We start from the raw sequence: 16,261 nt of genomic DNA on the forward strand, positions 1-16,261 counted from the left end.
TAAAGGGAAAAAAATTAAGCTAAGAACTTTTAAATATAAAACAAAACCTTCAAACCTTTCCTCCTTATTAGATATCCTATAACCTTATTTTCTTTCCTGGAACATAACTTTTATGTCCTAACCATCCTGATCTAAATTTGGTGAAATGATGGTTTTAGAGTAAATTTGTATTTACTTTTCAGGAAGCTGCTAAAAAGAAAAGGCTAGAAATTTTGGGAAAGGAAAAACGACAGAGAGAGCAGGTAAATTAGAAAATAGTGAAGGCTTATCTCTGCTAATAGCTATTTGTTTTTGTGTTTTTAAAAATAGAATAGATTAATATTTTGTTACTGTGGCTTTTTGGTAGCTTAATACACTCTCAGTTCACATGCTCTGATCTTTCATTTTACAGATCAGTTTCATGAAGGTGGAACAGATGAGAAGGCTTGAGAAAGAAAGGGTAAAAATCTCAACTTCTTGTTTTTTGTTGCGAGCTTTGACATTCTTCAACAGTGTTTGGATTCAGTTTGTTTTCCTTTCTAGATGGATCGAATAAACAGAGCCAGGGAGCAGGGCTGGAGGAATGTGCTCAGTGCAGGTGGAAGTGGTGAAACCAAGGTTGGTAGCAGCTGTGGGATACATCAGCAGTCTTTCTAACCTTTTCAGTTACCTGCAGAGCATTGCTTTTCTTCAAAGGTATTTCAGTTGCTAATACATCAAACATCTGTAGTCATTTCAGCTTTTTCCACTGTTCTGACATGCTAGAAGTGACACGGCATGAGACACCATAGAAAGTCTTTGCAATGGTTTACCTCAGCAGACTTCTCAAATCTGCAAGTGCCTGCCTGGCTGTGTAATGTAGCTCTGGGCTGTGTAATGAGAGGGGATGTGCTCTTGAGTAAGAAATGCCTTGCTTGGGTCCAAGTTATGTATTCCTTTGCAAGAATTAATGTGTCTTACGTTACACATTCCATTGAATGACTACATAGGGCATCTGAAAAGAGCCTAGAAGCTATTGTAGTGGTCCATAATATTTATTATATCAGGCTTTAAATTACTGCATGTTTTAATGTAGAAAGGTGTCTACTAGAGTAGACAACGAAATGAATTCAAATAGATTTCTTAGGAGCATTTTAGGTGTTGGTATTATAGGCACTGTTTTTCCAAGGAAGCTACATGATGGTTTTGGAGTAAATATGGAAACATATATGTGCACATCTTTGTATTGCTTAGAATTCAACATATTACAAACAATTTAACATCTTACCAAGTAATTCTTAGACTTTTGAAAATGCACTTATTTAAATGACCAAATAATAGAAGATTGTAATCGAAACAGCAACACATTGAGAAAGCTTTTTAAAATTAGAATTTCTGAATTTGACTGCAGTCTTTTTCAGGACAACTAGAGCTGCCAGTGTGTGTTAGAATCAGACATTCTGTGTTAGAATTACAATATAAGAGTGTGTTGTTATATTGTAGGCTCAGTGTTTTGGTGGAGGAGGAGGTGTGGTGCCTTTACCTGTGCCAGCTCGAGGACTATATGAACACTATCATGCTATTTTTGATCAGATGCAACAACAAAGGGAAAACATTAAAATAGCAGAGGGAAAAGAGGCTGAACTGAGAGAAAAGCAAGCTCCAGAGTCTGTTGACAGGTATGTTTGCCTTCACTCAAAAGCAGAGAACATGCAGCACTAGACAAAAGTAATGAAAATTACTGTACATATTTATCTACAGAGGACTTCCACCTGGAGTTCATCCAGGAGTTCCTAATGGGCCTGCAGGTCACCATCATTCACCTGATGCTGATGCAATTAGGAAAAGAGTGAAAAGATTGGAGGAAGTGTCTAGACAAGCCAGTGCAAACAGGTTGGATTGTGGATGTTTGGGTCTGTCCCCTGTCTATGTGTTTAGGTTTTTGTCATGTTTGTAGTTTAATGTCAACATAGAGTGTGAATGACAGAACTAGGTCCTTAAACATAAAGTTGTTTACATCAGCATGACTGTTTACATTTTGCATCATTGCTGCTGGAAATGATGTTATAATATTGGTGTGCTGGTGGCAGACATGATTTCATGTAAACAGAGGGGTTGATCTGTATTTTGAGGCTTTCATCATAGCATTTTTGAACAATAGACTGTATAGCTCTCTGCAGCCTTTTTTAACTGGTTGTTTTCAGGCTATTAATGGTGAGAGCCTATTAATAACTCAGTATATTCCTGTTGTTATGTGTCTGCTTTTTTACTTACAAACTTTATTTAAATAACATCAGCAATATTTTAAAAATCCTCCATTTCATCCACTCACCTACAGCTTTCTCAAAGAACGAACAAGAAACAAATAGCAAACATAAAAGGAGAGAGAAAAAATAAGGCAAGGAACCCCCCCCCCCAAAAAAAATATATATATATAGGAAGAGTGCAAGCTTCATTACTGAAATAAATTTCTGCACAGTGAAAATGTGTTTTAAGTTAATCTTCCTTAGAAACTTTTCTTGCACACTGAGCTTCAGCTTCCCTACATCAAATTGTTCAGTAACAAGGGACTTTCAGTGTTGTGGTAGTGACCTCTTTGCCAAAAACCACTGCATTAGAAAATACCTAGAAGATTGGAATTTAATTTGGAACTAAATGGTTAAAAATTATACAGATGTAGATCAAGAAAGATCAATATGATGATCCATTCCATAAACCAGTGGCCTTTCTACAGCTCTAAGTATGCATGTATGCAAATTCTACTCATGTGACTCCGGATCTGTCACTGGGCTTTCCAGTCACCCTTATTTAGAATACAAATATAAGGTCAATGTGACTTCAGCTCAGTTGCTGTCAAATCAGACAATGTGAGATTTGGTGATGTTGCCCTCATATTACTAGAATGTGATTTTGAATTCTGAAATTGCACTTGTTCTTTGAAAGTGATGCCCTGTGCAATACATATTTGGCCCAAAGAGAATTAGATATGATCTTAACTTGACTTTATTATGCATATCCAAAATAAGGTAACATAGGTAAAGGAAATGTTTCTACAAACCTGAAGAGTTCTCAAGTTTGCCACAGCAACAGAATGGTGGCCAGAGTTTTGTGGCTGCAACCAGGAAGAGCTCAGGAACCATGGTTGGGATGAGAGACATGATGTGGGGAATATGAGAAGGAGGAAGTAGTCAAATAGGGGAAAGTGGTGGAGGAGAGGGAGGGGAAGGAAAACAAGGGTATGTGGTTGACAGGAAGGGAGGTGAGAGGTTGCAAGGTGAGAAAAAGGTGAGAGGTTGCAAGGGAAGAAGAAATAGGAAGAAAAGTAAAGATAGCATGTGGAAAGGGATCACTGATGAGAATAAAATTCCTCCCACCGTCTTCTTTGTATGTCCTTATGGTTGGATGAGAATTTTTGTTTTAGATAATACGTAAGACAAAGATGTTAGGAAACACTGCAAGGCAACTCATTAGACTAGGCAGTGTGATAATTGTGCAGCCTAAGTGCATATATAATTGCCATTGGAGGTGCAGGAAAAAATAAAAGTTGAAAAAAGAAACTGTAGATCATGCAGTAAACACATTTTTTTTAAAAAATTGAATTTAGCATCATACAATCAGTGTTAACCTTAGCAATGTTAAACATTGACTTCTGCAATAATTCTACAATAATGTATTACCATCATGTACCTAGTAACTAGTATTATTTGTGGACAAATTAATTGAATTTAAAGAAACATTTCTTCAAAAGTACTTTTTTATATGATATACGCAGGAATTATTGCTGATGCGATTTATCTTGGTTCTATATAATGTAATACCCTAGAACAGGGATGTCAGACATTTGGCCCAGGGGCCGAATCAGGCCCCCGGAGGGCTCCTATCAGGCCCCCAAGCAACCAGCTATCATTTCTTTCCTTCTCCCTCTTTCATACTTCCTTCTGCATAACAATTTGCTTTGCAAGGCTTGCTTAATCACACAGAAGCTACAAAGCAAAGCCTCTATTTTATCCATTGGCTGAGGCTCCTCTCTAGGGGAGGAAGGGGGGGTAGAGCTTGTTTTTCTAGGCTCACTCAGCACAGCAGAGCTACTGAGCCAAGCCTCTCTTCCTTCTACTGTCTGAAGCTCCTCCAGCTCCTGGCCCCCTAGGGAAGGAAAGAAAGAGCTAGAGCTTCCTTTGCCCAGTTCCCTGGATCCCATGGGAGAGATACAAAGAAAACACCTTTAAGACCAACAGGTGCTAACATTTTAAGTATGTTTTAATTTTGAAAAAAAAATTGTATTTGTGTCCTTTATAAAGTTTACATCTCTGCTACCTAATCTTAAATAGGTATACACGTGGTCCGGCCCAACCTAACATAGCCCGGCCCAACAAGGTCTCATTTATGTCAGATCTGGCCCTTGTAACAAATGAGTTCGACACCCCTGCCCTAGAATGTATCTGACAGTCGCAACTGTTGCGTTGCCATTTGCTCTCAGACCAAAATGGGATGTATTCTGGATTCAATTAACTTGGCATATGGTACAAGGTGGTATTGCTCAATTGTCTCTTTTCTATTTGGTTTTTCTCGTTTGCACTACAAAGGATTATTAGACTGAGGTTTGGAAAACATGAATTGAATCTTTTATTGTATGTGGATGATGCAGTGTTACTGCTATCTAGTCTTAAAATCTTTCTTCTGTCATAAAACTAATGGAAAACTATGGTAGAAATATTCCTGCCTTGTTTTGTTTTGTTTTTAAAAGTTGGGGTTCACATGTTGCTTTAGCAGCCCAAGCTTAGTTCATACTTCCGGCTGGCCTATGACTAGCTGGTACAAGAAACAAGAAACTGAGTATAGTTACACTGAATGTCTGCTGTCCCTAATGTTTTAAATGGTATAATATTTTAAATGGTTTAATGTTTTAAAACTTAAATGTATTATTATTCTAATGTTTTATGCTTAAATGTTATTTATGCCAGATTTTTGTGAGCCGCCCTGAGCCACTTGTTGGGAAGGGCGGGATATAAATCATAAAATAAATAAATAAATAAATAAATACTGAGTTTTCCTTCTCCAAGAAAATTTTAAGAAGACAAAAGTACAGATTTGGGCTTGCATACATAAGGTTCCTTGCATACATAAGAGCCCTGTGGCGCAGAGTGGTAAAGCTGCAGTACTGCAGTCTGAACTCTCTGCTCACGACCTGAGTTCGATTCCGGTGGAAGCTGGTTTCAGGTAGCCGGCTCAGGTTGACTCAGCCTTCCATCCTTCCACGGTTGGTAAAATGAGTATCCAGCTTGCAGGGGGGAAAGTGTAGATGACTGGCTCTCCAGTTTGGTGTAGAGGAGAGAGGACTGAAATTAAAGGCTGTCACTGTCTTGCATTTCGCCCCATGTTTTCCACAGGCAGAAGGGATGGGTGGCTGCAGAAAGAGCTAAACAAGTTGAAGAGTTCTGGCAGCGGAAGCGAGAAGCATTGCAAAACAAAGCTCGCGCTGAAGGACATATGGTATGAAGTACTGGGCTTTTTTTACTCACAACTGTTTTAATCCCTTTTGAAAAAATTTATCTGTACATTTCTTAGACTTCAGCATTTTATTAGTGCTGTTCATAGCAAATGGATACAAGTGGCTTGTATGCAAATAGTTTAAATATATGCTTATTCCCATTGATCAACTTCCAGTATACAGTCTGCATCTTCCTTTGACTGTAGCTGATGTGATAAGCTGCTGTCTTGTTTTGCAAAGCAAGTAGCGATGAGGAAAACCTGACAGTCATAATCTCAAGAAGTCCCTTGAAGGTTACCCATTTAATTTGCCCAAGTGGGATTTTTTTTTTACATTATCTGATAATAGTTCCTTGCCATGAATTTGCTACAGTAGAGGATTATTCTGGTACTGACCCAATCTTAGGAGTAGCTTGCCAGGCCTTGAAGGGAGTTGCTGTGAGAAAGAGAGCCCTGCAATACACACTTAAATCCATCATTGTTCATTACAGCCACTTAAATCATGCTACTCAGCTGTTTTAGTTAAACTTACTCGGTCATAAAGTGGTCATGTGTAAGTATGTCCTTTGATTGAGCTACCATTAATAAGCTGTTATTCGTATTACTTTTGTGGTAAGGCCAGTATCTGTGCAGGGGGAAAGGGGGGAAAAGCTCTATTTTTAACCACAACCCAACTTCAACTTTCAGTTCAATGCTTAGATATAAACACAGAATACCTGACATACAGGAAACTTGTGACTTTAAGACTGTTTGCATCTGCATAAAATATATTTTGTATAAAATAAATGGGGGCATTGATGCAGTTCCTGCCCAGAAAAGGAAGTGCAGTGCTATATATTACTGCTGTCCTTTGAATCCTATGTGTTTCTTATTCAAGATAGCCTCCTTTTTCTCCTGACTCTTTCTGTCAATTGTGCTATGTTTTGTTGGCTGTAATGAAATATTCTTCATCTTAAAGAAGGGTAATATTGTAAAGCTGCAGCTTGCATTGTGACGAAGTCACTCTTTTTATTTTCAGTGATCTAAGCAAATTATGATGATGAAGCTGGTGTAAAACAGTAAAACGAAGAAAATACAAGTCATCTGACTATTTCCAAAGTTCTAATCATGATGCAAGCTATAATTGCAGTGCATCCATTTATGTACGTTTTCTCTATACGGTGGCTTCATGCCCCACAATACAAGCTATTGAAAAGAGTGTCCACTAGGTGTGGAGGGGCATCATGACAAGAGATACAAAAAGCTTAGCCCTGTGTCTGTTGCCTATTCTGGAACACTTATTTATGTATAGTCTGAATTTTACAGTTTTGAGGCAGAGGAAAAATGCTTTTGTCTCAACCTGCCACAGGAAGTCCAGGCCCATCCGTGTAATCTGAACTTCTAGGAAGCTGTTAGGCTTTCTAGAATCCAAGTGCTTTGCACTCTGGATCAAACCTGCTCATCAAAAGGCCAAGCTCTTTACTCCCTTCTCTAGATAGGAAATGGGTGCAGCACCGTTTGACCTGCTTAAGTGGGTTTAGGTTGTGGTTTAGCTGCATCAGGTATTGATACAAATTTTTTTTGTGTTGAAAGAAACGATCAGCTTTCCAAGTGAATGCTATATGTACTACATTTATCCAAGCATGTACCACGGTGTTATATATGTATATGTAATATACATTTCTGATAATGAAATTTACTGCAAGGCTGTGAGAGTGCATTTAATGTGATAACAAGCTTATTAAAAGCTTCCAGAGCAAGATTGCACTGAATGTTAAAGCATGTACAAACGAAATTGTTCTTCTGATCACTTTTAAACTTAGTAAGCTGTTTTGAGCAAGCAAGACAAACTAAGTTCAAATTTTGTATGTCAGTCAGTTTAAATACATAATTCTAGTCCCAGGTGATGTTATAACAGAGCATGGCTAAAGGATGAGAAAGATGGAAGCAAGGAAAGGAGACAAAATTGGGCAATGAGTAGACTGCATTTTTTGCTGTAACTTGAGTTAGCAATGATCAGTGACTATTAGCAATTGTTGATTAGATATAAGGCTAGATTATGTAATAGCCCCAGCCATTCTTGAATTTAATACATTAAATGGTGAACAGGATACACTGCAAAACCTGGCAGCTATCTATGGAGGCAGGCCCATTTCTTCAAGAGGAAAGAAAGCCAGAAACAAGGCGGAAGAGGTACGCTTCCTGCATGTTTGCTGCCTTCATTACATACATAAAGCCACTTTCTTTGCCTCATCTTTTCTGCATGAATTTTCATGTATAACCAAGAGAAAGGGTTCCTCATAGGAGTTCCCGTTAGTATCCACACACAGTTCCTAGAAAAGCCTCTTTAGATGAATTAGCATAACTGTTCCATAAATATATAATCAGAAAGAAATCATTCTTCTCTTCAGATATAATTGTTCCAGATTTCCTGATGTTCAAAGTAATGGTTCAAATGAGTAACTGAATTTACCAAGAAGGTCTAGAAATGTAGTGGTTCTAGCACTTCCACAAGAGTTGTCCCATTAATTCAGCCATTTTATGAATTTTCATATGTTGTTAGACATCTGTGTTATTTCAAATTTCCACTGATGGAAAAGCCTCTGATTTTGTTTTTCTTTCAGGAGTACTTGGCAAGGCTGAGACAAATTAGACTTCAAAATTTCAATGAACGTCAGCAGATTAAAGCTAAACTTCGTGGACAAAAGGCAGGTGGACGGCATCTTCAACTGATACACATGGCAAAATAATTTAATATAGCTCTGCTTATCTTGTTAATGTGATAGACCATCTGTCTGCTTTGCCAAATAGAACTGAATTGATGCCTCTTCTGTTTTGACTCCCCAGCTCTTCCGAAGCATGCGTTAGCTATATTGGTCCACTAGTAATCTGTCAGTTTGGGGAAAGAAGCTTTGAGAGCTGTTGTGCTCACAGAGAGACTCTTACTGTTCTTTAGCTATTTTTCTATACATTTCCTTCTGAAAGCATTAAAAGATGAAAGCTTATCTAAATTTTGTATCAAATGCAAATATCTTCATTTGATGTTTTGTTCTGATGTCACAATAAATCATAGCACTTAGTCTACTGGGCCTGAGTAACAAATTCTGATTTGGGTATAAGCCCTGGCTTGTCAGCCTCTCTTTTGCATCCCAGTGGACAGGATGTTCTCCCTGTAATGTGGCCAGGAAATTAGAAGGACGGAGCTACTTGACAGAATTTGATGCATGAATTCAGACTTTGCAACAAACCATAGTTAGGGGGTTAAAAATCAGTTGCAGACATTATCTTAGAGCCCCATTTGTTCGTTTTTCCTGCATTCAGCTATCACAACTGACTGAGGTTTAATCAAAGCACATTCGATAAACCACAGTTTGTTGTGGTGTCTGAATTTAACCAGAAAGTTACCATATTTAATTTTTTTAATTGGCTGTTTGGGTGTGGGATTCTTTTGTTCTGTTGTGTATTTCAAATAGTAAAGACAAATAGATGACTGGTTAGGAAACCACTCTATAAGGGTCCAACTGAGGTTAGTGTGGACACAGGCATCTTGAAGGAGAACATTGTCAATTAGATAGCATCCTCATAGTTCCACTGCACAAGGGGTAGGATGTGTTTTCACTGTTAATTACGATGTGTTTTTTAAGTGATAATACACAGCTTCATGAGGTTAAATACACACAAACTTTTTGTGATGTCCAGACTGGTGAAAACTATGATATGCCAGCAGAGATACTTGAAGTCTTGTGGATAAATCCAAATGGGCAGCCCTGTTGGTCTGAAGCAGTTGAATAAAGCAGGAGTCAAATGGCACCTTTAAGACCAACGAAGTTTTATTCAGAACGTAAGCTTTCATGCGCTAAAAGCACACTTCTTCAGACGAGGGAATAAGGTACAGTGGGCTGAAATGTAGTTGGTGGGTTAAGAGGGCAAACCCACCAACTACATCTATTTCAGCCCACTGTACCTTATTCCCTCGTCTGAAGAAGTGCGCTTTTAGCGCACGAAAGCTTACGTTCTGAATAAAACTTCGTTGGTCTTAAAGGTGCCATTTGACTCCTGCTTTGTTTGAAGTCTTGTGGTAAAGGTAATCAAATGTGAGGAAATTACCTCTGATCAAGATCTTTGATGCCTGTTCTTACATCTTCTTTGCAGGATTTTTAACTCAAACTCTTTTTGTAGATGGTGATGGTTCAGAATCTCACATGTGGCAGCACTAATGTGTAGAGAACTGTTTGTATGCCGTCTCTAGCTATTCATTGCAAAGCTTATATGACAAACTGACAACTTGAAAAATGTTCTGGAGACATATTAGCTTGTGCTGAGTTTTGAATTAGTACCATGATATGGCATTGAGCAATTTTACCCCCCAATTTTTTTTCCAGCTTGCTAATTGAACATATGCTTACCAATGTATGAAACAAATAGTTATATTAAAATTTACAATTGAGTGTACATAGATGTTGATCAAATCCAGCCTGAATTTAATGACTAAATGGCAAAATTATAAAACTGAGGCTATCATATTTTGGTCATATCATAAGACTCAGTGGAACATAATGTTAGGGGAAGTTAAAGACTGTAGGAAAAGAGGAAGACCCAACATGAGATGAATTGACTCCATAAAGGAAGACCTGAACAAATCATAGGATGTTTTGGAGGTCATTAATTCATAGGGTTGCCATAAGTTGGAAGTGAATTAATGACAGACAACACAGAAATGTTAATATTTACTTTTAAAATATTTGTAAACTATTTTGGTTTTGCCTCTTGAGATTAAGTCATAGGAATTACTGAGAAAAATTCACTCTAACCTAAATTTATGTATCCTCATGTTGGTAAGGCCATTGTGGAGTCTCATAGAAATCTGTAAATTTGCATGGTAAAATTCAAATGTAGAGTTATGGGTAAAATGCTCTTTTCTGTTTGTAAATAACTATATATCTCACATTTATTTTTAGAATGAAGCTGGAGGTTCTCCTGTACACGAACTAAGTGAAGAAGCAGAAATAAGGCGTAAAAAAATTGAAGCGCTAAAGGTAACATTGAAAGAGACTGATGGTGGTTCAGAATTTTGCTGCATTGGAATCACAGAACCATTAACAGCTTTGCTGCAATATTGCTTATGGTGCTATCCTGGAACAGAAAGAAATAAGCACAGGAAGGCTGGTGAGGTGGGGTAATGCTGTGAGACCAGTGGAGCTACAGTTGCTTCAAAGAAGCTCTTCCACAGAGGAGAGATGAAGGAAAGAATATTATTTCATAGGAAAAGACTAGGTGGGGAGGACTAGCAGGGAATGATTCTCATAGATGAGGTTCAGAAGAGGCCCTTGTCCCCCTCTCAGTGTTAGTCTGTGGGCCAAGAGTCAAAAATTGACATGCTGGTATGAAGTAAGGCAGCAACGATTCTTTGTTTCTCGGAAAGGAGTATGTCTATGCATTACATTTTGATGTGATAACCCATTCTGATTGGTAGTTTAAGTGTTTTTTGATGTTATCAAAATGGCCAAAGCCAGTTTTTCTTAACTTCTCTAATTTGAGCTATAATTCTGGAGCTGAGACCACTTTCAAATTTTAAAGCACTGTTAGAAGTGTAACAAATCCTGCTACTAAGAATGAGCTACAGTTGTCTTATATTTTAGGTGATTGTCTGGATTAGGTGTAGTGCCATATGCTTTTAACCTTATAAAAATGTAATAAGCATTGACTTTTATTTATGCCTTATATCACAAAAGTAGTAATAGAGTCATTATTAGTAGGTGAATTTGTTAGCTTTCCAGTAGTGCTTTAAAATTTGACATTGGTCCCTTGGTTCACAAGTTACAGCAGAAACGGTAGAGAAGATTGGCTTCAGCCATCTTGATAACATCACAAAATGCTTAAGCTACCAGTCAGGATGGGTTATCACATCAAAATATAATACATATAGTATAGCCCTTTCAGAAAAACATTAAAAAGTATTCATACCTTAATTTATACCAATATCTGGTCTGGCTTGCGAGCTGTGTCTCTGTATTCCTCTCTCAGCACTATCCCTTCTAGCACCGACTGAGCCAGGCAGCATAACTGAGCGCCATTAAGTGGCAGATGGGTGGGATTTTCTCCAAGCAGTCTTCAGTAACCAACCCAAAAGATCATGGGTATAAAAGGACTAATGATAAAACATACATCCTCGCACAGACACTTGGGCACAATTTATAGTTGTGCAGACTTTAGACAGAACACTATTTTAGAAAGTGAAAAAGATATTTTATTAGTGAGCCTGTATTTACAGGAACCTCTACAGTCGCTTTACTGGGGATGGGTCCAGGGTGGGCGAGTCTAGCCTGTCAGACGGACCTGAATTCCAAAGTCTTAATACAGAACAGCAGACCAGATTAACCAAAGGGCTGGGTCCAGCAGGCCATTTAATCTCTTCAAGTCAGTTAAATACTTGCTACATCCAAAGTTGGTAATGGAATTCCTTCCAAAACATCAGTCTTTTCAACTTAATATCACCTCCATGTTATCTGAATTTACCTTCCGCATGCTCTCCCTTTATCATTTGATCACAGCATCCAGGCATTGCCGCTGAATAGAGATGGTAGCTACTGAAGGCTGACTATGAGATGTAAAGTCAAGTATCATCAGAATACATCTGTCAATCCACTCAATAGCCTTCAGTAAATAATAAACAACATAGTTGATATACAGAACCTTGTAGAATCCAGCATAGCATTTCTGTTCCACAATCTTGAGCCACCACTATCATCTGAAGTTAGTTAAAACCCTTAAGTACTGTCCTCCTCACTTCAACTCTGTACTCCAAATACTTTAACAAGATTGTGTGGTCAACTGTATCAAAAACAGCCACAACATCTAATAAAATCGAAAGAGAAGCATTCCCAGATCTGATTTCTGAACTAAATCGGACACCTCTTCAGCATGCAGGCCAGCACTCGTCCCTTACCCATTGCACTTGTATTATTGAAATTGTCATATCAATTTGTGAAATTATATCTGGTCCCTCAAAGAGATGGTAGTGTCCATTTTCCTAGCCCCACTTGGCTGTATCCTGCTGGCTTTTCTTGTGGGACACCTGTGAACAACAGCTACAGCGAAAAGAGGAATCAGAAAAAATGGGATGGAAAAACAGGCAGGAAGCAACCTCCTTCAGGTTGCACCACTTCTTGTAATGTTGATTTGGCAGGCTCTGATAATGTTGTTCATGCACGCTCACCTGTGCTGCCACAGGGTTTGAAAATTAATTTCTTGCTGCTCCAATTACTCTTCTGTTGTGGTCCTTGCAATTCCAGTTGGCCTGTGGTTGCCATCCAAGCCCAAGTATGTTGAGGAAGGGAATCAGAATATATGAATTACAACCCCGATTCTTCTGTAGTGTTCTGCCTAAATTCTGAAGCCCACGGTTTGAAGATCTCACAACAAGACTTTACTAAATGTTTCCTTTCATACTGAGAACTTGCTGTTATCTTGTGAGACTGTTTAATGTTCATCAGCTATTCTGTGAAACATTGGTCTTGCCGTGAGGAAAAACAAATTTATGTTCAATAAAACTTTTTCTTGGTTCAAAGCACCATGGTTCTTTGCAACACAAAGGAAGAGGTGAATAGTAGTGCTGCAAGGCTAGGTGTACTGACTAGTACATTGGTTCTTGTATAAAGCCAGGTTATTTCAGGTTCCTCTAGAAGAGATGAGATTAAAAAAAGGAAACAAACTGTATCGCTTCAAGAAAATAACTTCTAGCATAAGCAGGGGTAAATTTCTGGATTTGGTGCCATTTTTTCCACACAATTCTCTTACCACATGGTTAAACACAGCTCTTCAGTGTAGAAGACACATTTCTGCAACAAAATGTTGGTTAGTCAGTAATAAACACAATGAAAGCCACCCTGAGCTTGCTGCGGTGGGGAGGGTGGGATATAAATCTAATAAACTAATATGCAGAAAATATCTTGGTTAGGCTAATGGCTGAGGTTTTCATTGAATTCAGAAGGTTGCCTGTTGCTGATAAATTATTTTGGGGGGTTATATTTCCAGGCACAAGCAAGTGCCCGGGCTGCAGTCCTAAAAGAACAGCTGGAACGAAAAAGAAAAGAGGCTTACGAAAGAGAGAAGAGAGCTTGGGAAGAACATGTAAGAAAGCTTTTGCCATCTTTTGTACCTGCTAATAAGATTTCTGTGAACAAGCTTTAATGTAAGAAGTACTTCATTTTTCCTGTATTAGCTCCAAAGATGCTGACATATGTATCCCTAGTGTTGCCTCTTTCCTTTACTGTGTAATCAAAGTGTTTTAAAATGTGTATTATTGATGGTATGAGTTCTCACCCTAAGCTTAGCATACATCCACTCAGTATTGTGATCTGGATGACTACAGAGTCTAGATCACAAGTACCCTTATAGCTCTTCAATGTGTGCACAGTTTCTTCCCTTATCAAACTCATTACTTGTTTTCCCTCCAAGATAGCACCAAGTAATGCATCTGTAAAGTGTTTCTCCCAAGTATTAGTTGAGGAATAGGACTGTTGAGAACCTTCCATTGTTGCCCATGCTAACATGTCAGCCTCAGACTGCTTCCCTCCTCCCCACTGACATTACAGAAACACTGCTGCTGATAGCACTACACCACTCCAGAACCAAAGATATTAGAGAATTCTTGAGCATGACTGCACACTATGCTACTAGACCTTGTTTGGCTGAGTTATGATGGACAGCTAAAGAGCTATAAGTAAGTTGTAACAAGAAAGGATTTCCGATAAACTACTCTGTTTTGAAAGCTATAAGTATTTTTGGAAGAGCATCACTCTTGCTTGCTTGCAGTTAAAGCCTCTTTCTTCACTTGTATCTCGCCTGGCACTGAAGGAGCAGCACACACAGCCAAATCTGTATTTCTCGGACCTTGATTACAGAATGAGTTGTTCTTAGAAAGTAAATAGCTGCTTTGGGAGAAGGAGTTGCTGTAGAGAATATGTCATTCCATTATGCTTAAATGATTACGTAGCCATGATTCAAGGCCTTCTATTTCCTAAGCTGATGAAAATTCTGGATTGGATAGGGTGTTCTTTTTTGTTTGTAATGAGCACATTTCTTACTTTTTCTCCCCTGAAATATTAAGCTGTTAGAGGCTGGCAGTTAATACACTGAATCTTAAATTATAATTTGATTTGTTGCTAACCACTGTTTATGGGCACCATCCCCTTTTCCCAGTTTCTGGAGCTTAAAAAGGGGATTGGGTAGAAGTCCACTTTCACTGAGCTATAGTAACAGTAGGAGTTTCTTCTGTTTGGCACAAGATTCTTGTTTTATTTGTTTTGCAAACCCTGATGCAAAGGAAGAGACAACATTTCCATTTTCCATCAGTTCTCCAATTCCATTTTAAACAATTGCATCATCGCTAGCCATCTGCATAATCCTGAGAATTGGGGGAGGGGGGAGTGTCAGGGATGATGGCAATACCACCTGCAACTAGGTTTCCAGAGCCCTGGCTGTATGACTCATAGAATCATAGAGTGGGAGGGGAGCATCTAGTCCAATCCCCTGCACAATGCAGGAAACTCACAAATACTTCCTTCCTGCACACACACACACACACACACACACACACAATGGCCCCTGTTCCGTGCCCAGAAGATGGCAAAAAAACCTCCAGGATCTCTGGCCAAACTGGCTTGGAGAAAACTTGCTTCCTGATGCCAAAGTTGCAATCAGCATTTCTCTGCCCATGTAAGAAAAGGCCTCAAGAACTGAGCAGTGATGCAACCCTTCGTGCCTAAGTTCATGGTCTGCCTAACCAACATTGCTGTCAGATGGCCATGTAGCCTCTGTTTAAAAGCCTCCAAAGAAACAGCCCACCACCTGAGGAAGTCTGTTCTACTGAGGAACTGCTCTAACTGTCAGGAAATTCTTCCTAATGTTTAGCTGAAAAATCTTTTGATTTCATTTCAACCCATTGGTTCTGGTCCAACCTTCTGGGACTCTTGAATAGTATATTCACTGTGATCATATTACACCCCAAGTTAGTGCAGTATAAAGTCATAACTAATTTATAATAAGCTAGGATGGAATCAGTGACCAAACACGATCAAGCATTCTGGTTCCAATAGTACAGTTTGCTTTTAAAAGTTGGGAGGGGGATAACTAGCACATGATCACATTATATAGGACTTACACATATATGTATATTCTATCCACAGCTTGTAGCCAAAGGGATAAAGAATCCTATGGGAGTTGCAGAATTAAGTCCCACACATGGCAAACAAGAAGCTGGAGGTTCTCCTACCAGGCTGTCAAAGCCCAGTTCACCTCAAGTCATCTCCATGACATCAGCTTTGAAGGAAGTGGGTGCGGTAGGTGGTGGTGGTGTGATTTTTTTTCTTCTTCCAGGATGTAAATGGTTCTCCCTACCTCTACTGTGTTCTCAAACTAAGCTTGTGAGATAGATTAGGTTGTGGGAGACATTGCCTCAGTGTGGTTGTGAATTCAGGTCTCCCAGGGCAAAGGCTCCAGAGCATTTTCCTCTACTTGCCCTCAGTCAAACCCTGTGTTTCCGGACTTCCAAAACAATGTTTGTAGGTCATAATAAAAAGTAATATTTGGCCATGATGTGGCTGCATGCATATCATTGTATAAGTATTTGGAAGCTAATATGACTTCTAATTCCTGTATCATTGATGAAACAAATCTGCAAAATATTATATTTTACATGCTTTTTCAACATGAGACTCATTGTATGTGATAGCTAGTATAACTGGCCCTGTTTCAGAGATTTAGACTGTTTGAAATTCTGCCTAGAAGGAGTATGCAAGAATGACAGTAATAATGTTAAAACATGCCAACATTGTTT

At 38.7% G+C, this 16,261-nt stretch overlaps 1 protein-coding gene across 1 annotated transcript in view; it reads left to right on the plus strand.

The window, feature by feature from the left end:
- Window positions 1-16,261, plus strand: part of NEK1 (NIMA related kinase 1) — a 48,422-nt gene that overhangs the window by 11,584 nt on the left and 20,577 nt on the right. Inside the window, exons 14-24 of the mRNA XM_060246545.1 lie at window positions 183-242; window positions 392-439; window positions 523-597; window positions 1,462-1,637; window positions 1,720-1,851; window positions 5,346-5,448; window positions 7,534-7,617; window positions 8,049-8,132; window positions 10,383-10,460; window positions 13,459-13,554; window positions 15,612-15,764. Of these exons, the coding sequence (XP_060102528.1) occupies window positions 183-242; window positions 392-439; window positions 523-597; window positions 1,462-1,637; window positions 1,720-1,851; window positions 5,346-5,448; window positions 7,534-7,617; window positions 8,049-8,132; window positions 10,383-10,460; window positions 13,459-13,554; window positions 15,612-15,764 (1,089 nt within the window). The remainder of the gene's footprint in view (window positions 1-182; window positions 243-391; window positions 440-522; window positions 598-1,461; window positions 1,638-1,719; window positions 1,852-5,345; window positions 5,449-7,533; window positions 7,618-8,048; window positions 8,133-10,382; window positions 10,461-13,458; window positions 13,555-15,611; window positions 15,765-16,261) is intronic.

The sequence above is a fragment of the Heteronotia binoei genome, chromosome 9, assembly GCF_032191835.1.
Source record: "Heteronotia binoei isolate CCM8104 ecotype False Entrance Well chromosome 9, APGP_CSIRO_Hbin_v1, whole genome shotgun sequence".
In the NCBI taxonomy this organism is placed as follows: domain Eukaryota; kingdom Metazoa; phylum Chordata; class Lepidosauria; order Squamata; family Gekkonidae; genus Heteronotia; species Heteronotia binoei.